Source organism: Astatotilapia calliptera, chromosome 12, assembly GCF_964374335.1.
Source record: "Astatotilapia calliptera chromosome 12, fAstCal68.1, whole genome shotgun sequence".
In the NCBI taxonomy this organism is placed as follows: Eukaryota; Metazoa; Chordata; class Actinopteri; order Cichliformes; family Cichlidae; genus Astatotilapia; species Astatotilapia calliptera.
The window spans coordinates 29286305-29308408 of NC_137433.1; the positions used below are offsets into that span (position 1 = coordinate 29286305).

At 41.4% G+C, this 22104-nt stretch overlaps 1 protein-coding gene across 4 annotated transcripts in view; it reads right to left on the minus strand.

The window, feature by feature from the left end:
• LOC113033855 (ADP-ribosylation factor-like protein 15) overlaps positions 1–22104 on the minus strand; it is a 158725-nt gene that overhangs the window by 39926 nt on the left and 96695 nt on the right. For 2 of the 4 annotated variants that reach the window (XM_026188011.2, XM_026188010.2), the window contains exon 5: positions 17712–18245. The exons of 1 other annotated variant lie outside the window; for it this stretch is intronic. In XM_026188011.2, coding sequence (XP_026043796.1) covers positions 18093–18245 — 153 coding nt within the window. In that variant the 3' untranslated portion in view covers positions 17712–18092. Of the gene's footprint in view, positions 1–16388; positions 16894–17711; positions 18246–22104 lie in introns of those variants that run through there. One more of the 4 variants, XM_080308845.1, reaches the window with a different exon arrangement.

A 22104-nucleotide genomic window follows, 5' to 3' on the forward strand; every position in this document is an offset into this window, starting at 1 on the left:
GGAAAATATTCCACTCATAGTTTAGGTTTGTAAAATATCAAAAATGTTGCCTAATTTCTCTTAATTAAAAAAAAACAAACAAAACAAAAAACAGCATCTTAGAACCTTGCCGAATATTCATTTAACCGAATGGCAAGTAAAAAGCTACAAATCCTGATGAGTTGAAATCAGAAATAAAAGAAAATAAGACTTGTAATGCTGAAAAATAAGATTTAGATCAGATCTGTTTTACATGAATCACACAAACTCTTCTAGTTTCAATGGCCTTGAAATGCTATTTGCCTGAAAGCCAAATAACACAAGCCAATAAAAGTATGCTGGTCTCACTGTGGAGGTCAATTTCAGAACTTTAGTCATAAATTCCCTAAAATTCCAGCTATTTACACTTGGCAGCGCTCTAGTTGCCAGCGCTTGTATTTGCTCTTTGTGTTCAGTAAACAGTGGTGTTACTTTGCGCCGAGTCCCCCAACCTGCGTGACTGCACTGATATTCGCACACCAATCATGGGCGCCTAATTGGTATAGACCTTCATTAATTACCGCACTGCATTGCAAATCTTTCACAGCCTTGTGCTCGCTATTTATTTTGTTCTGTCACTCGGCACATCAAAAGTGCCGATCTGATATGAGCGTAATGGTCCATCTGAAGAGCAGGGCATGAATGACAGCATGTGTTGCTTTTCCCCTTTGAAATCCCCTCAGAGACGCAGCGGGGGAAAACGTTCTTGGCACAACTTTGTACCATAAAAGTTGAAAGCATTCCTACAGTCTTTGCCTATAAGCACAAAAAAATTAGGTGAAATGAGAATGGCAGCACAGTGGCATTGTTCGAGACCATCGCCGCAACGCAAACATCAGCGATGCAACGACTCTCATCAGTAAACGTGAGCTTTCAGGCCTTAGGAGACACAAAATGGTGTTACTCCTTGTAACCTTGTTTCCTAGTTTCTAATTATGCATGAATCTTGCTCTGCTGTCACACTGGTGAATAAAGATGGAAGTCATTATGTTTGTGGTGCTCACAGCATTAAAAATCAGACACAGACTTTGTATGAAAGATGGACTAATTCCCCATGAAGTCACCTTTAAAGCCTCAGTTTTAGCCTCAAGGTCAGAACCATCGTAGGTTTTTTGGAGCCAGAGCGGACCATATTTGGCCAGGAGGGTGGCATGATTGGGAAGCAGCTAATAGCAAACATCTTAAACAGCTTTTAGTGACACTTGTTGTACAAATAAAGAGCATGAATTTCACTCAACAAAACTGGAGCACAGATGTCAACCACAAAGCAAGCCATTGTAAAACTCTTGGACACAACAGATTTAATGCTGCCTGAGCTTTTAGGTTCACAGCGACAGTATATACACTCAATACAGCATTGTGAGTGAGCATATCCCCTTAGCCGCTTGTTAACCCAAATATCTAATCAGATTGCAGAAACTCCTAGCAAAGCGAGGTCTGAGGAGAATGGCCAGATTGCTTTGAGCAGATAAGAAGACAACAACAACTTAACCACGAATAACAGCCAAAGTATGCAGAAGAGCATCTCTGAATGTATCAGATGGGCTACAGCAGCAGAAGACAACACCAGGAGACAAGAAACTGAAGCTACAACTGACACAGGCTCTTCTGCAACATTCTTTCCTTGTAGCAAAACAGTTCAGGCTGCTGCTCCTGGTGTAATTGCATGGGGGATATTTACTTGGCACACCTTGGATCTCTTACCAACTATATAGTACCAACTAAGCATCGTTTAATCCTCACATCCTACCTGGTACCGTTGCTGGTGTATGCAGCTCACTGTTGAGTTCACTGTACTCAAATTAGTGTATTTACACTACAGCACACACACTGCATATCTGGCTCGTAGAGCTGGATGTGCACCAGGGAAGCACCTGCTCATTACCGGTATTAGTGTTTTGTAGTGTTTTCAGTCACTAACAGTGTCATAATGTTTTATTGTATTATGGGTTAAGTAATAATTGGCCTCACCAGCTGGAACGTACACCGAGCAGCTGCTGCAGTCGGAGACACACTTCAATCCTGCATTCAAATTTAACTGCACTGACAGCGAAATGTAAGCAGTTTGGACACTTCTGTAGAAGTTATAATTCTACAAATAGTGTTCAATCTATGAAATCCTGATTGAACTGTTTTATTTACTGTTTGAGAAGACTACAAGCTGTTATCATAAAACTAAGAGAAATAAATCCATCCATCCGCACCCTGTTGGACAGCATAAAGATCATCATTGAGCCCAAGCATCCTGCTTCTACTCAGCAGCTGGACGTGACAGTTGTAGTTTGAACGTTTGCCAAGATGTTATTTGCCGAGCTTCTCTAAATGATACAAACACACACACACGCGCGCGTGCGCTGCTTTCTGGCCCTCAGTGACCTGATGATCACTCCTGTCTGTGGTCGCCCTCTGCTGTGAATTCCCCAACCAAAGCAGCGAGGCACGCAAGCCGCCTCGTCCGCAGCCAAAGACCAGCTTCCTCGTGTGTGTGTGTCTTTGTTGTGTGTTTTCATCACAAACACTGTGTGGACCCGAGCTTGTTTTGAAAGGCACAGATTAATGATGACTTTTGGTTATGCAAACAAGAGCTCACAGCAAGTAACAGTGAAACAGAACCTAAAGTGTGCTGTTTGTTATTCTTACATCATTGCGTACACTACAGACTCGTGCACTAATTATCTTATTACATGCTAAGACAATAAAAACAGCTTGGCAGGCTTGCCTTTTAATAGGTTTGTGTAAGAGGCTCCGTTTATTTTCTTTCATAGATTGATTCCTATGAAAGAAAATAAAAGGAGCTTTCTGACTTTGTGTCAGTTCACCTAAATCACACATTAAAGGCTAAAATTTATAAGAACTGATGCTGCAACAGAATTGCACATAAGCACAGCACTTTTTCCAACTATCTCTTCTTATCTCTGTGTATGAGTTCTTTATGGGCAACAATAAAGAACAATGAGTGGGGCTGATTTATAGCTTTCTGTTTTTTTGTGATTTATTTCGTATCATAGGTATTTCATTTTGTTTTGATTGGCCAGAAACGCACATTCCCGTCTGGTTATTTCAGCTAAGAAAAAGTTCCTAATAGAGTTTCCAGAAACTGTACTATGTCATCATATACAATACTATCCAAACGTTTTAGATATTTAGGTTGTCATCAGTCAAGCAAAACTATCAAGGAGGTTCCCAAATTAATTGTATTTCGTGACAACAAGCCCAATTACAGAGTCATAAAAACTTATCTTCAGTGACAAGGAGAACAGTGAGTCCTGCGGCAGATGGTCTGGCGCCGACAACGGCACTGATCTCAAAAATCATGCGCTCAGCTTGAGATTATATGAAGAGACAGAAGACATGAAGACAACTTGAAAACTCTCCAAAACGCTTGAAGTGATCTGCCTGCCAAGAACCTTGAAAAACTGAACAAGTACAGAGTGAGCGAGGTCTTAAAAGCAAAAGCTGGAAACGTCCTGACAGATTATTCATCATCCTTACTTTACTGTATGTTGATACTGTGATATAGTTTTACCTCTCAAACCTGTGTGCCATCTACACCCACCACCCATTTTATAAGGTTAGCACAAATATCTAATCAGCCAATCACATGGCAGCAACTGTATTTAGGTATGTAAACATGGTTAAGATGACCTCCTGAATGGAGGGGGGGATTTAAGTGACTTTAAATGTGGCGTGGTTGTTGGCTTCAGACAGGCTGGTCTGAGTATTTCAGAAACTGTTGATCTACACACACCCATTCTACCGTTTACAGAGAATGGTCTGAAAAAGAGAAAATATCCAGTCTGGATGAAAATGACTTCTTGAGGGGGCAAACGGGATTGGAAGGCAGCAGAAACTCAAATAACCACCCACTGCAACCACAGTATACAGAAGAGCATCTCTGAACTCAAAACACAGATGAGGCGATTGGCTACAGCAGCAGAAGACCACAGTGGAATGGATCCATCCCACCTTGTATCAATGGTTCAGGCTGGCGGTGTTGGTGCCCTAGTACCAACTGAGACTACCCGAGTATTGTTGCTGACCATGTTCATCCCTTTATAAATCTCCTAATAATACAGGATTAATGCACCATGTCACAAAGTTTAAACGAGCTCTGACTGGTTTCTTGAACATAACTATGAGTTCACTGTCCTCAAATAGCCTCGCCGGTCACCAGATTGCAATCTAACAGAGGACCTCTGGGATGTGGTGGAACAGGAGATTTGCATCATGGATGTTCAGCTGACAAATCTGCAGCAACTGTGTGATGTTATCATATCAATATGGACTAAAATGTCTGAGTAATGATTCCAGGAGCTTGTTGAATCTGTGCCACAAAGAGTTGAAGCCATTCTGAAGGCAAAAGGGGTCCAAACCCAGAACCAGCAAACGTACCTCACAAAGTGTCCAGCGAGTGTATGTTTTGTCTGCCGCTCCAGTACAATAAATCTGAATAGAGTTTCTTTAAGGTATTCGAAACACTTAAAATTGAAATCAATATTTATTTATTTTAACCAGAAGCAGCGAGCTGATTGAGCCCAGTTGGGAATTATCCTGAAAAAGATTTTCACAAAAAAACTTAAATTTGAAGGAGTTATTTGATAGTTTTAGCCCTCTAAACAGAGGCTCCTCTAACATCTACTGTGCTGGAGTGACAGTAGAGATTTCCTACCTCATTTACATCTGATATGAACAGGCAGTCTGTATCTGGATAACTTATCAGCCGGGCCACATGTGGAGGTGGTGCTGTGATCTCATTTCAACCAGGTGTAAAAGTAATCTGTACAGTGAAAACACATTTAAAAACAAGAGAGAGCGGGAAAAAAGCAAAACAGAAAACCAATCTCAAAAGGTGAAAGGTCACCTGACTCCACCTCATCTTGCCAACTAAAACAAGGCTGACTGAGACCACAGGAAGAAGCAGCAACTATCAGAGATGTAAGGGGGGAAGAAAAAGCTGTGTTGTTTCCACTTACCTGAAACTCACCATGTGTGGTCAGTCAGTCACACCTACATAATTTGCAGCTTGATATCAGAACAAATTGTGGGAAGGAAGTAGATAAGGAGAAACATTTTAATACCAGGTGGAAATGCAAAGACTCGTGGATTAGATAGCATTCTCCAGATAATCGTATCCAAATCTGGACTGCATTTTAAAATGAGGCTGGCTGATCTGAAATCCTGGATAAGGATAAGACGAGAGGCATTAATTAATTTTAAATGAATTTTCTTCTTTGACACGTTGATATTGTCACCGACCAATCCTAGTTAGTGCATATCTTAAAGCCAATGCCTTTGTTCTGATTGTGTTACTAGGCTTCAAGTGCAATGGTTTCCACTGAAGGCAAATCTTTTTAAAAAATAAGAGCAGGTGACTGAGATAAGGAAGGCTGTATAGTTCCCCAGTGCTTCTGGGCTCCATGGCTTCAGCAAACCTTACACTAACAGGAGTAAACAGTCCTATTTGTTTGACACTATTTTCAGATGTGCATTGATATAGGGTTTATTCCTTAGAGCAGAGGTATCAAACATAAAGCCCGGGGGCCAGAATCAGCCCGGAAAACTCTTGTAACCTGGACGGCTTTGGAAAATCTGAAGGAGTGCACAGATTTTGAACTTTTAACTCTATTTTCACAAATTTTAGAGCTTTTTTTTCCTTCTCTTAAAAATATCCCTTCGTTCATATAACACCAAATTAATTAAGTAATAGATAAACAATTAAATGACAAAAAGTTCCTGTTTTTCCACTATCTACTATGTAAATTTATGCTTTTCATGGTAAGTTCACAGAAAAAAGTACATTTTCTTTTCTTTTCTTTACAGGACAGTCTGGCTGATGAACTACCAGAATTTACACATTTATCGTGTTGTTTCACTAAAAGTGAAACACAGTAGCTTGTATGTGGCCCACAACGTAAAATTAGTTTGAAATTCCTGATTTGGAGGCTGGATTTCTGTGGCACCGAAACCAAAAAAAATGGCAGTGATAGTGTGTTTCACTGATGTGTTTTTGGACATCACGGGTACTTGAGTGTAGAAGAACATTATATGTGCGACAGTGGCGCACACACTACATAATCAGATCAATTCATTGGTGGTTTTGGTCTTTTTATGGCAAACGTTGACAACGAGAACAGTATAAAGCTCACCAGCCTGGATCCTTAGATGCACAGCCATGTGTTGAGTGTTAATGAAAGGTAGCAGGAAATATTTGAGGCATGCTGCTTGATTTCAGTGTTGCTGTCTTCAAAGCAACGCTGTTAGATGGCGCGACATCCCGCCCCCTCCTCCTTCGCTTCTCAAGTCTCCAGCAGAAGAAAGGCCGGGGTTAGGAAGGCCCTCTCCTGGGACTGAAGGCATCCACACCATAACACACTCATGTTCCGCTATTTATCAGTTGCTGTATTCATCTTTTCTGTTTTCCTATTCACACCACTATCAGGTTGGATGTGACACCACCCCCACAGAAGGTCAGGATAACACCCCGCACCACTACCACCACCGCCACCACACACATACAAGCACACTATAGAGTTATCCTCCTTGAAAGAGATCAAAGATGCTATTGATTGGTAAAGAAGACAAAAGGTAGCTGAGGTGGTTAAAGTAGGCCAGTTAGCATGCCGATGCCTCTGCGTCTGTTCTAATGGGGCGCTGACGTTCAAGATAAATTCCACTGGTGAATGTTTAACATCCCATTAATGGGTAGAAGAGACCATAGAAATGTCTCTACAGCCCTCAACAGCTTTCTCAGGCATAAATCACTTTACAGCATGTTTTTGGTGCAAGTTTTGTGTCACGTGTCTTTGCGCAGGCCTTTAGGTGAATAATAAATTGAACCCACGTCCACACTAATCTCCTCGTTGCCAAATGAAGTGCAACTTTTAAAAATGTCTGGAAAAGCAATTCATATTGCCTCTGTTTGAAGTCGTCTGGCACATGCTGGGTGACGATGAATTGTCCCCCAAAGAGTTAATTGATGGAGAGGAGAAAACCTTCAGGGAGGGAAAAGTTCAGTTTTCTACCTCCCCGTCCTGTTTGAAGGAGATGTGAGTTGGCAGTGCAGGAGAGGCTTGAAGATTAATGTTGCAAAAGGGGGCTCTGACAGCCTTTCCGCTGGTTGTGGTTCTCTTGGGTGGCCCGATTGGTCTTGGATGTCACTTTTGCTACTTAATCTTGTGTATGTGAACCAGGCTGATTCAGAGGGCTGGGGGTTGGAGGGTGGGGCTGTCCGCTGGGCAGCAACAGAAGAGAAAACAAGAGTGTCACTCTCCTAATTTTGAGCAGATTACTTTTGGATTTTGCGCAAGTGAATGCAACAGAAATAAAATTCAGATTTGTTGTTGACATGTTATTACTGTTTTATAAAGCTTTAATCAGCTGATCAAATCACCTTCAAGATTCTATAAAATTAAATCAAATGGATTTAATTGGTTTGTGGTGTTTAAATATGACATTCTGTACACTAAAGATGGCAGTCCAATAATTAAATAATGCAATAATACCATGCTGTTGAAACAGATATATATAAGGCCAGGCTGTAAATTATTACAGTGTTTTTAAAATGACTTGTTAAGTGAAAAAAAAGCCACCTCCGAGTTCCGTACAGTTCTATTATTATTGGATTACTACTGCTGATGCACATTAATGTGAACAGTAATTATTTTACCTACTTTAACAAGTATTTTACAAAAGTGAATCATTTTATGCTCATCAATATTCATTTCTTTCCCCCGCATCAGGATAAATTTGTAAAAAATTATGAACCGGCTGTTAAAACCATTATTTAAATGTATGATGCAGCCATTAAAGAGAGAGAGAGTCAAATTTGAGTATTTCAGTTAGGTTGATGGGTAGACTGGATCTGCTGCAGGGATTGTGACTGGTTATTACATTGTAAGCTCTGTTTAATAAAAACAAAACACTAAACACGACTAATCGGGCACAGAAACAGTCTTTTACAGTAAGCTTCCTGTTTAATTGCAGAAATTTCTAAATAGAAACACAATTTTATATACTTATAGTGAGTTTGCCTCACTAAAATAATTACTTTTTTTTTTTTAATAAAAGCAGAAAATGCCAACCAAAACATACATCTATCTGCTGTTGCACTTTAGTTGGAACATTACAAATTTGGGTTGTTGTTGGTCTAATGGCTTAGTCACATTAGAGTAAAAATAGGACATCAACTTTGTTACAGTTTGGAAAAAACAATCGGTAAACTTGCCACATCACAAACTATTGCCAGTAGTTTCTGGTCGTCCAGAGGTTGAGTGTATAACGCCATCAACCTCTGGGCGACCATTTTTGATCGTAAGGAAAACCAGGACGCCTGACTCCAAACTGACTGTAATCACTGTCAGACGGGTTGGTAAAGGTTCGCAAATAACTGCTGTCTAATAATCTGTCTCATAAATGCAGACAGATTGGCAACACGTTGCAATCAGTCTGCGTCACTCTACGCTGATGAGCGCAACTTGTCTTCGATGCCTCTCTTTGCAGTAGGGGAAGTGACTGAACTGGTTGCCTTCTGATTTAAATCCTATGTAAAATGTTGCTCAGCACTTGTATCATTTTGCAGGTAAATTGCCTGCAAAATGTATCAACCTGTAACACCTACGTCACAAATTTTAAATCTGTGAGGTTCTGGCTGGACAGCTCATGTGAATCTGTCTTAGTAGACAGCAACATACCTGTGAGTTGCTGCTGATTTACCACTGTTGATTGCCGTAATATCACAAACAGATTGCATGAAATTGCCAGCCTGACCCCATTAAATCCCAAACTGATGCTGACTGATAGCAGACCTGCTCCACCTTATTGCCATTTTTTTCCCCATCTTGAAGCCCCAAAGTTGCTTTTAAGATGGCAACTTACTGGGCGAACACTTCTGCAGGCAGTCACACACCTGGTCCCCATCTTCGAAGCAACCATTTCAAAGACAACAAGATTGCAAGTTCATCGGACACAGTCACAATAATTTTGGGGCAGTGGTATGGTCCCCAGTCTAATGTGACTGAATGCACAAATAAGCACTGTGATAGCCCCACTTTAAGCTCTGAGACTGATTTGTTACAAAGGATCCCTTTTAGATGTTTAGATGAGTTCACAGACCTTCCAAAAATATCTGTGCTTTTAATCGGGGGAGTAAAATCACTTGTTTATTAGCAGTAAAGCAATTAGAAAACAAAATCTCCATAACTGACCCAATTAGCTGTCAGACAACCTTTTTAATTCAAACAATCCCAGGAAATACAATTTAACTAAAACTTAATCTGCGTAGGATCAGATCATCTAACAGTGATTGTTCTGATCAAAAAAAGAGGAAAAAATAAGTTATTTTACAGCTTGAAAAGAAGGAGAACTATAAACGTGTTATGACTACACAGATGTTAAACACTGAAGGGCCATCTGGTAGGTAAAGAGAGCAGTTTTTCTTTCTTCTTCTGAGGTCTTCGAATTGGCTTATCCTATTAGAGGATGTTTAGGCTCAGTTCTCAGAAAAACAGTAAACAGAGAGGGGATACTGCAATGTGACACCAAAGCAACAGACTGGAGGCATTTAATAATTCTCAAATTGACCAAAAAACATTTAAAAACTGACAACAAAGTGAAGACTGTTCATTACTAAAGATATGAATTTAAGCCTGGGATTTGTTTAGTCCTGTGCTTTCATTAAATGTTAAATAAACGCAGAAACTGAACTTTTCTCGAGGTTTCATGAGTCTTTATTTGGGAACAAACTTAGTGAAAAAAAAGAGGCTGTAGCTAGGTAAGTACACAGATATGTGTTAACTGCACACATGCACAGAACTCTGACAGCTGACCAATCAGTCAGCGAGCTCCTTCCAGCTAATATCTCTAAGCCAGGCTACACTGGTCTCTTACTTGACCTTACTGACATTTAACCCTAATCCTCAACACCTTAAATGCTATTTCAGGCCTCAGCTCTAATCTTATTCCCACCATGTAACTTTGTATCTACAGCTTGTTACTCTAGCAAAGCTGAATCATCTCAGCACTTTCTCCAGTTTCTATTGTTCCCTCGGATTTTATCAGTGACCGACTTTGCAGTTTCCTGCATGAGTCAGGGTGCGTTTCGTCATTGCATTAACGGCAACGTGAAATTTGCCCGAAACCAAATATGGCTCCGGCAGTGATCAAACTGCTCCATGCCAAAAGTTTGGCAAAACACAGGTGTTCCCTCTCTACGCAGCAACTATGTTTACTAGATTGTCCCTGTGAAAGACTCAGTTTTTCTCCTTTTTCGCTTTCGCGTGAAAGGTTTGTGTTTTGAGAGCTGCAAGCTGCCCACATAGTGTCGTCACTGGAGCTGCTTTCCCCGTAAACTGTTTGGATTCAATGAGCTAATCCACCTACAGCGCTTGGCTCTGGGCCACGCAGCACACCAAACACACCATAATGTCTAAAAGGCTCAAATTTATAGGCAACTGTTAAATATTTACTACATATTAGCGACTGATTAATCACCTGTTGCCTGCACACTCACTGCATCGGCTTGTTAGGCCAAGGCTCGTAAAAACTACAATCCAACAAGGCGAATGGAGTAAATGTCACATTGTTGTGTTAGGTAAAATAACTCCACTGGGTGGTAAATCTATTATTTAATTTCACCTGTCTCAGAAAACACAACTTCGCCCTGATCCATCCTTCCTGATGTTCATGATATGTGTTGAAAGTAATTTAAAGCTGGCATCTGCACTACATGAAAGCCACATTACCTTCTGAGAGTGCAGCCAAACCACAGCTGTACTCTGCACATGTTCATCTGGTCTCCTGCAGAGAGAGGCAGTGCATGTCAGAGCCCTTTCTTTTTGTTATTCCTTGTTCTTCTCCACCTCTGATAGTAAATTCTCTACAAGGTCCACGAAAAAGGACAGTCGGAGCGTCATGTCTGTCAGTCTTCAAAGAGTTATGACAAGGGAGAGTCACTAGTAAAAAGCAGAAACTCTGATAGCCATCAGTGGGACGAGGACTCTAGTAAATGGAGCGCTGAGTCTAGACCACTTGAGACGAGCATGTTAAGGTCATACTCATAAAAGTACCCTAGACACTTCACTCCTTACAGGCCTGGAGGGGAAGAGACGGAGGGGGGAATCACCTGCACAGATGAGTCAGGAGATGCTGAACTGCAAGCTGCTACTGGGTCCCCATTACAGAGAGAGCAATAGCTCGCATGTGCAACGCATTATGAATGACGCTCACAGCAGCCTACACTGGCTGTGTGTGTGGCAGGTATGTAGGAAGGGAAGGGCAGTGGACTGAAATGTGACAAAGGTGTCATCACATAAAGAAAACGGGGGGAAAAAAGGCAAATGAATTTATAACTTCCAGTCCACTGAAGAACTAAACAGATCCTTCAGTGGCCACCACTAATTGACCTTTAGAAGGAATGCAACACCTTCTCCTTGACTGACATTTGCTTTTAGCAGCTCCTGCGGGATGGGGCAGTGGGCTGGTGGAAGGCGATAGTGAGGGAGGGGTGAAGGGAGATCCGCCATGCCCCCTGTCCCTCAGACAACAAAGAAAGTGAGTGATGTTTGTCTGAAAACCAAGAGCCGCAATCCCTCGTTTTGATGTGTGGGCCACCTGGGATGCGGGTCTCCGTCAGCACTCGGGTCGAGGAGAGAGGAAGAGAAACAGGACTCACACAGATCTCGTCCCCAGGACAAACAATCTCAGTGACAAGCCGGCCGCAATCCCACGGAAGTCACCCAACAGATGAGGCATTCAAACACGCAGAGAAAACAAGGGACGCTTAGGTGGCTACAAAGGGGCCAGAGCAGCACAGCATGGTTTCCTCCAAAGTTTGAGGATTAAAGTTTGATCCCTGCAAGAAACAAATTAATCTCATCTAAAACTCACAAATGGTAAAAAAAAATAAAATAAAAAATAACATCATGAAGGTAGTCCTAACAAATATTTTCTTAAGCACTTTCTTAAGTTTAACTTTGAAGGATTTTACACAAACTTCAGCACTCCTGAGGTAAATATTGTGCTACTTTGTTTCCTTTACAAAACCTCAAATTTGGTTTCAAAATGCCCAATGCATGCATAATACAAAACAGGGGTTTTTCTCCTGCCTAACAAACTTTGGATACTTGGTGGAGATCATTTTGTATTGAGGTACACACCCAAATTTACCTCAATATTCCTGAAAAAGTGTAAAAGTAAGACGGTAAGCAGTATTTTGTCAGTACTCTAACACAGGACCATAAAGGAACAAATTTAAACAAAGACGTCTGGTGTGAAACTGAATTCACTCACACTGACCTGAGCTTTAGTTTTTAGGATTTATAGGTCTTGAGACTTGGGAAGCTTCACTAACACGCTCCTGCAGCAGACAAATATTTTTTTTTTGCATTTCCACATTGCAGAAAAACAAAAAATAAAGAGATAATGAGGAAGTCTGACTGCCAGTCATCCTAAACTAATGTGAATAAAGACTTCCTTGTTCCAATAGGATTAACTGGAAAGAAATGACTGTGGCAGCTGTCTGGTTTGGTTCCCAAGGGCCTCAATTTCCACTTGATTAACTGACATGATCAAATTACATGTAGACATTTAGACTAATTTAATATTCTCTAATGTTCATGTTTTTCTTGTGTGTGTGTGTGTGTTTTTTTTAAAATATAAGACTGTCAAATTAAAGTTTAAAGTAAAAAAGCAAACACTCTGATGACTCATATGGCATAACGATCCCGGCATGTCGCTGCAAAGCGTGAGTGCACTCACTCACTGCTTGGCAGGGGTGTAACTCGTTAAGCTTCTATCAGGTTTGAGCTGTTCATTAGTCTTATGGCTCGACCACAAACCCTTCAGGATCAACGTGCACGATAGGAGGGATTTCTCTACAGTCACATTTCAGCGTCTAGTGGAGGGAAGCTCTGAGAAATCTAGAAACACAGAAATCTGGCTGACTAAAAATGAGTGAATTACTAAGAAACTGCTGAATTTTTCATTAAAAGCAATTCTGGTTAAGACTCCCATATTCTCTAACAAGAGACTATTTTTTTTCTTTTTTGGTATTGTCTTTTAACCTAAAAGCAATTTCAAAGAGAAAGGCTTAATTAATATGTATTATTCATCAAATGAGCCACCTATTTTGACGTATGTGGAAACTCTAAACAACATGATTTTGAAATTTGCACCATAACTGTGGTTCATCTGCAACCGCTTTTCCATTAATCATCAGGTTAAGTTTAAACATATGAGATTGACACCTTCAGGGTAAACAAATCTATCGCTTTTGGTGCCGTGACACCAGTGGAAATGTCACGGTGCTGCAAATTTCTGGACTCGCCTCAATCATATCACAGATCTGGAAACCATTATTTAGTCCCGGGTACATTTCGTCACCAGCTTACATCATTTCGATGCGTTTCCGTCATTTGTGTTTGTTGTTCAAAGGGGTGTGAGAGTGTTGAAGGCAAGAGAGTGCTGAAACAAAGAGGGAACACCCCGAATAGACCCAAAGGTCCCGCTTGATTACAGACTGGTATCTTTCTCAGATTAAACGTGAGCGAAAGTGATTTCTACGCTCGGCGGAGAGCTTTTTTCTTTCCCCCTCACTACGAGGGGCCGAGAATGGTAAGCGGCCCGCACAGAGCATCGGCTGTGGGAGGCAGAGTCGGGGTACAGGGCCCAGATGGATGTCAGGGCAACATCTGTTCCACCTCCTAGCTGGATCTTATCAGGAGAAACGCTGCCACACACGCTGGACGGGAGAAGCCGGAGAGAAAGAGGCATTCTTTTCAGAGTTTAAAAAAAACATGCCAGCTTTTGTTTGTCCTGTAAACGAAAGTTAGGTTCCCGGTCGGGTCACACATTTGCATTTCACAAAGCTCACAGGGTTCATTTTGTGGTGTGTGATAGCATTTGTTTATACTTTTGCTGTATGACATGAATTTCTATCTTTATACATTAAGTAGTAGTTGCCAAAATATGAACATAATCCAGTTAATATTCTTATAAAATTATATTTTGTAAGAATATTCAGTACCTAAAGTGCTTAAATTATAACCAATTTAACCAGTTGGCAAAAATGCTGCAGCTGTTGAATGCTGACATGTTAAATGAATGCTGTCATTTAACATGTGAGTCAACTGCACGTGTACTTTTGTTGATATCTATTGTTTCTGACACCCATTTCAGGACTTCTGAGCACAGTGTGCTTATTCTACTCTTTGCTTTTATGCAACAGAAGTAACATGAAATACAAACAGCATATATTCCATAATGTTTTTGTTTTTTCAAACAAGCTCTTTGACCTGTTTTTAATTAAAGTGGGAGAGAAAGTGTGAGAGAAAACACACCCAGGCAGCTTTGTCGTCACTTCACATCACAGTTTTGCTAAAAAAGATGAAATGCTGCAAACATGACATTGTTTTATAAACCCACATAGCTTCTGCTTCCAACAATATGAAATATCCTGGAGCACCTTAAATGTTCAAATGAACACCGGCCGTGTTTGAACAGCACCTGATGGAAGATTTCCTGTTAACTGAAGTGTGTGTGTGTGTGTGTGTGTGTGTGTATACACACAACAAACTGTAACTAAGTTGTAAATGTGAGAAGAAAAAAAAAGCCCAGATAATGACGTGAATGCAGCACTCTTGATGTCAGAAAATCAAAACCAAAAAGACAAATGATAAACTATCATGAAGGCTGCAGCCTCGCATGGCGGATAATTGCTCGTGGTTGGCAGCTTTGAACTGTGTTGCGTAAGTTCAGCGTGCTTCTGTGCAGCGTCAGCTGCAGTCGTTCTCTAGAGGGCAATTTTCCTTGTTTTATCCTTTTGTTACAAATCACACCTTCACTTTATATTGCTGCCAACAATTAGGCTTGCCATAGATTTGTAGATCTCTTTGCATCTTCCTCCCTTCCTGTCTACCATTAATCAAGATTCATTTTAGTAAATTATAAATTATGCCTGCAGAGACTTGAATGTACTGTCTCCATCACAGTAAACATCCAGTTTCGGTTATTGTTGCTAGGTAATGTACTGTGAACGAAAATCGACTAGAAAAGTCTTGACAGACGACGATAGTTTAACTTTGAAGCTTCGTACTGAGGGTCTGCTGCCAACAAGGACGAGACACTCCCCGAGCCAGACACCAGGCATTAAATGAGCAGAGCAGGTGAAGGTTTAGCGAGGAGAAGACCGTCTGCGTCTTCTTCAGGGGAATTAAATCACCTTTACAGACATGGAGACAGAGTGGGGAGAAGTGGAAGCGTGAGAGGTCCCTCGCCTCTCTTCTTTCTCCCGGGAGGGCTGCTCCTCTGAGGTCCTGGCCTCTTCCCTTCCCCTGGGCACTCGGCATGCCCACGCTGAGGGAGGGCTACTTTGGTGTGACCAAAGGGAAGCAGAGCGATCAAGAGTGAGACAGAGAGATGGAAAAAATCTGAGCAAAGAAAAGAAAAAAAAAGAAAGAAAAAAGATAAGAAGAGGGAGAAAAAAGGACTTAAAATAGAAAGTGAGAGCGACAGGAAGAAAAAAGGGGGAGCGAGACGAGCGCAGCAGCCCATGGTTTGTCTCAGGGCTGCAGGAGCTTCCAGAGCTGGTGTGCAGCAGACTGAAGAGAAGCACGTCTGCCCCAGAGGCAGAGACTGGAAAACAGGATCAAAGAGTCGCCAGGGCAACCTGCATGACACACATTGTATTAAAGCCACACGGTTAATTTGAAAGAGAGGGAAGAAGGGCAAAAGGAGAAGAAAGGGGGAGGCAGAGGTAGCACAGAGAAGAGTATATTTATCAGGCACTCCTGTCTCACTCTGTTAACTTTCCACTCAGAACTTTCTTCAGCTGCTCCACTTTGACTCTCTCTTACTCTCTCTCTCTCTTTTTTAAACCTCTGGCTCAAACTCCTCTGTGTCATCTGCATTTTCCTGATTATCTCAGCTCAGGTTTCCACGGGTCATGCTAAATCACAAACCAGAGGTACTGTGAAGAAAACATGCAAACTTTCAATTCTTTAAATATTTTGTGCTAAAACATGAAATGCAAATAATCCATTATTCAAATATTTTCCCATTCATACCCATTTTGACCAAATTTATGCACAAAAACCCTTTAGCTCCACAGCTCGGCAATTATTCTGCAAATAACTGCATTACGCCCCTCGATAGCATTCAGAGGAAGTAAGAGGACAAATGTATCAGATGTTTTACTTCCACAGTTTAAGAAGCAAAAGTGATCAAAATGCCAACAAGAACTGTGACGGTAATTTTCCTTTTAAAACGTAAATTGCCTTTTTTGAGACAAATGCAAGATGAGATAATAACAACAACAATGTAAATACTGCATTTTTAAAGGTTTGGGTAATGAAATGACATGAAAAGGCCAACAGATCCCTAGTCAACAGATTTATTTTGCTTTCAAGCAAACAAATGTATCATTCTCACATCAGGTACAAAAAGTGGTTAAATCTCTACAAACCTGACAAAAATACTAATCAAAATAACAACAAACAATACAGAGTACGCAGGAAGGAGGAGGGGTGAACATTATTCATAAGCACATCTTCGGGACAACCACACACCTGTGGCACAATGAACATGACTCATTTTAAGAGGTGTGGAGTCCACCTGAGGGCAGCCGCACTGAACTGGCTCATCTAGGCCAAAGAAGCCCCATCGAGCAGTAATGGAGACAGGGAGCGGAGCAGGAGTGGAGGGGTAGTGTTGGTTTGGATGAAGTGGGGCAGAGGTACGTGATAAACAGCAGACGGGGAGGGGTCTTCAGACAGTTGGAAGGCATTAGTGTGTCGGACAGCGACTTGTCAGATGCAGCTGTTGCTGTGGCTGATTGATAGTTTGTATTTCACCCAGATGGGAGTCTGCAGTCACAAGCCAATGCTGAAAGGGATTATATCAAATTCAAAAGAAAAAAAACATACTGTAAAAAAACAAAAACATCATCAAAAGTGACAATTTTAGTGTTAAGCAACCAAGTCCATTACATTTCTCTACTTCTGGAGAAATCCAGCCTGGTCAATCATTGTTTTTTGTTTCTTTTTTTCTTCTTTGATTTGAAAAAATTCCTAAGTGTGACTCGTGTGTGTATGACATATAAAAAAATCTGAATGCAGCTCTAAGAGGTTAAGATACAGAGCTAGAAAATATATCCTAAGTTGCACATTTACAAAAGCATTCAAACTCATTTCCACTTTCTCTGAAAGAATAATGTCTCCATAAACTCACCTAACACTAGTCACATGATTAGTAGTACTTGTGTATGGCTGCACAGGAGGGTACACAGCAATATACTTGTCTGCATGTACATAAGATACTCCATGAGATACTCAGACTACACTATTCAGATTAGATATTCAGACACGGTGTGACACACCGATATGTAACTACCGTTCATAACACAAGGCTTTGGACTATGCACTCCAATCACATGATGGCATTCGCTGTTACCGAGTCAAAAGGAGAAGCACACTTGACAGCCATACAGTACTTCTCAGTGGAAAGAACTTCAACCATGCCCACCCAAACATCCTGTAAAGTAATTAGTGGAGATGTTAAACATATCTACAGACAACCTGGGCTCCACTGTGTGTGTGTGTGTGTGTGTGTGTGTGTGTGTGTGTGTGTGTGTGTGTGTGTGTGTGTGTGTGTGTGTGTGTGTCTGTCTGTCTTAGTGCTCAATAATGACCAAAGGAATGCCATACCTTCCAAATGCCATTGATTTAATCACAATGGCACAAACAGCAGTAAACAAGATTTCTGTTGTCGGCAAAGTTCAGTGATTTCTTTTGACAAACTGCTTTACGCTGGGTGGGTTTAACAGTCGCGCTCCTCTGTCAGGCTGTAGTAGTTGACTGTCGCTTGTGCACGCTCTTCCAATTTGAAAAATGAGACCGCAGTGAAGGGAGGATAACATACAATACACATCTCACAGAGAGAAACCAACAACTGCTGTATTTTCTTGTGTGTGTGTGTGTGTGCGCGCATGTGTGTGAGAGTGCATGTGTGCACATGTACATGGGCACCAGCAGGATGTGTTGGTGTTTAACCGCTAATGTCTCCTAGCATTAGCAGCTTTAGCATCATATCCTTGCCGGCTCTGTGTCTTTGTCCTCCAACAGGCTAATGAACTGACCGAAGCTCTCCTTCACCGCCTCCATGCTGTCAGTGGTGCTGCCCTCCAGGATCCAGCGCTTTCCTCGGGCCAGCGGTTCCAGCTCAAAGTACTTCTTGATCTGCGGCCAAACACACGATGCAATCAGCTAAAATAATCATTTGAAAAAAGTAAAATCTTATATTTAGCGTCTAACAACAGCTCCTGTTTTCAATACGAATAAAAAAAAATATGAATCAACATTTTAATTTCCCCCCAGAACATCTCTGATCAAATTCAAAGTATAAAAAGTTCAAATAAAGCAAAAACCACAATCGTCAAACTACAGCTTGTAAAGGCATGTAAGCTGGCACATTTTCATCTCATATCCTCACCACACTAGGTCAGTTCACACATTACGTCACCCTCAAACATGTGGCAGAAAGTAACTGTATAACGTTGTGCTTTAGTAACACATAAGACTGAAGACATAGTACGTTTTTTAGACCGGTATCCAGTAATTGCTGCTGTTCGACCCCCCCCCACACACCTAAATGAAACACAACAGCCTCTTCATCTGACGAATAAAAGGGTTGGCACTGCTCTTTGTAACAGTTATTATAAAGTTCATATGCTGGCTTTTGGCTGCTCTTGACAGTGGGGGTGCTGTGAGGTTCAGGGGAGAACCAGAACCAGCTGTTACGTAAAAACAAATCTCAGCAGAGGGAAACAATGTCTTAGACCTCCACTGAAGGTACTGCAGGTTGTTAGGGTTTCTGACATTTTCAAGCTGAGAGATATGGAAACAATTTTTTTGCCCGATGTGAACCCAGTTCAGCCATCTCCTCCTGTTTGCCTTATAGCCAGTGAAGAATGCACAAAACCAAATGTGTACTGTCAGCAGCTCTGGGAGAAAAATGCAAAGCTTCAAATGTAACAGATGCAATAAAAACACAATTTCCCACCTTATTAACTAATTTAGTCAGTTTCATGCTCAGTTTGACAATGGTGTATAGGCTTGCAGAAATGTACACAATGTGTAACAGACGCTGGGTTGAAATATATGAATATAGGCATCTCTATTTCACACTCATCTTTATTAGAATATTAAGCTACAAGCTAAACTACTGCGTTTTTTCGAATGCAATATTCACATTGAGTATTGACTGGCTGGAAAGAGGACAGCACAAAGCTATGCTCTGAAGCTATTTAAAACATTACATTAGCTATTATCAATTTAATTGATTTCTTTAGTGCTCATTTCTACACATTTCTGCAAATATCAAACCGAGATTAATGACTGCAGACAACCTCAGTGTTCTGAATTATACAAGAAAACATGTGCAGCAAATAAACACCACAAAGTCCACAAGGATCGTCACACAGTCAAATTACTTTTCAACTTCAAGTGAAATTGCTTTTGTCTAGACCGTGCTGGGCTGTCTAGCTGTGCCATGGTGTGTGGCATGAAGAGGACGGAGAGGAGGAGGAGGGGGTGCGCACTCTTTGTGTCTGCTCAAACCCAGCCAGCCATGCCAGCGAGTGGGAGAGTGAGTGCCGTCTCTGCCCCCCTGAGCCGAGTCTCTGTCCGGGTGTAATGTGAGTTTAATGACAGATTAAGTCACCTCAGCCGCGTTTGGCTCAGAGGCCTGGCTAGAAAGCCGAGTGGACCCAAACAGTGTTAACAAATCTGTCTGGGTAACTTGAGCTGCCCTAGCCCAGGCTCTAGCCCCAGACCTAGACTGTAGACGATGTGGCTGGCTGCCTGTCTGGCTGGCTTACTTGTCAGCCTGTAGCCAAGGCCCTCTTCTGGAAGACTTTGGCCCCTGCACTGGCAGACAGTCAAAAGTCCAGAAGTGACCTCTGTGCAAGTGCAGACAGGCTCAAGCTTCTCTCACTTCCCCTCACGGGCCAATAGAACACACCCAGGGGCATCTCATAGTGTGGCAAATACCTTCTTTAGCACTGTGCGACAGATGAGCGGCCTTACCAACGACGGCAGATGACTTCTAAAGTTTTCAGTGCAGCTTTACACTTATGTGCGCATGATAAAACCACTAATCTGTGATCTCAAACAATCCCCTTTTTACTTAATAGCCAACTGATATGAACACCTTCTTGCGAGCTACATTTCATCGACACTGCATATCAAATCCAGAGACTTTAATCACACAATTCAGCCATTATATGCTGCTAAAAACACTTCCTCAGTATTACATTACTGAAAGAATCAGCAATGTAATGCAATCAGCAGTGTGGCCCAAACCAGTTTCTCTGAGATTAAATCCTCCTAAGCACACTTATGCTTGCTTAAGGAATTGCGTGAGGCAGTGGTATGGGTAAGCCACACAAGACGTGGATTGCCAGATGGCTCCAAGGATGACCACTGGGTCATCCAGTCTAGCTTCTTCTAGGTCATACAGACCGGAGCGTCTTGCCTTGTGCATGTTAGAAAGCAGCTTATACATGCATGAGGGTGTCAAAAATTCTTTAATCGCTTGTGTCTGTGTCAGCCGAGTTCCTGCTGCTCGAGCCTAGTCATGCTAGCCAACAGTCTGCGCTCTCAGGAGGACAGACATGAAACCCAGGAAAGGTGAACTCTTTGGTAACAGCCCTGAATAGTTAGTAACTTCTGAGACTATGAAAAGTCTAAAGAATGGGAATGTGTAAGGAATCTAACATACCCAAGGGGCAGAAGACAGACATATAAAATAATGTTAAAGCATGATTTCTTTTTGGAATATGAGCCTCGACTTAAGTAAATGAATTATAGATCTATTTTTTAGGTTGTATAATTTGTGACCCAGTGTCCGCAAGGAGTGGCTGTATAATATAGTCAGCTAAGCTTAAGCTCCAAACCTGGCAAGCCTACTTTGGGCTATTTAAGATACCCAATGGGCATATATGGCACGTGCATCCAGCTGCTCCCTGACCTGTGCCAGATTACTGCATGTATGGTCACTCTTGGCATCATGCCATGGCAAGAGGATCTCCTGGCAGAATAAAAGAGCTTTAATGAGCTCTGCTCTGGCCTCTTGACCAACTAAACAAACCGTGGAGCCACCTAAAGGGGCAGGGCAGCTATGGAGATACCTGATATTGCTGTCTGATACTACATGTGAAGAAAAAAAAAAACCCTAACAAATTTATATCCTCTCCTCTGCAGTTGTCTTCACCTTCTAAAAAGGCATAAAGTAGAGCAGGTGGCAGTGGGCTCAGATGTCTATATTTTAAATTATAAAGCAGAGAAAAAACAAAAACAACAAAAACTGTCAGAAGTTTTTTCTCAGTATGCTTATTTATCATATATTTAGGTACACCAGTACAGTTTCAGCTTCTCCCAGCATGCCCTGGATAACACACACACACACACACACACACACACACACACACACACACACACACACACACACACACACACACACACACTGATTATTACCTGTTCATTCTTGCACCACAACTATCAAGAAACCCAAAAAACACAGCTCCTACCATAAAAAAAACCCTTCCGAAATGTATTAAACCATCACACTGTTGAGACAAAACCGACACAGCATCACAGACAGAGTACACAGAGAGCTGATACATAACTAAATGGTATGTAACCTAATGTGACTCACTTTTGTTGTAGTGTTTCCACAGCAGTAATTACCTCCAAAAAGTCAATTTCATGGATCATTTTCATTATTTTATTGGTACGCAGTGTTCCTTGTAGTTATTTCTGTTGTTGAATTTGTGCTGGGTAATTTGTGGTTAAGCACCTTTTCAACAGTGCGATGGCAGAAGTCCAAGTTAACACGGTGACATTAACATGTTCAGGATCTTTCTGATAAAGCTTACTACGGTTCAGTAGGTTGGTGCTATGTGGGCGTATTTAAGAAATCTCAAGTCGTTTTTAACATATTTGCAGAGGTTTACAACAAAGCCAGATGAAACAGATTTAGATTTGTTGGATACACTCCTACAGCAGATTAGAACCGAAAGAAAGTTAAATGGTCTGT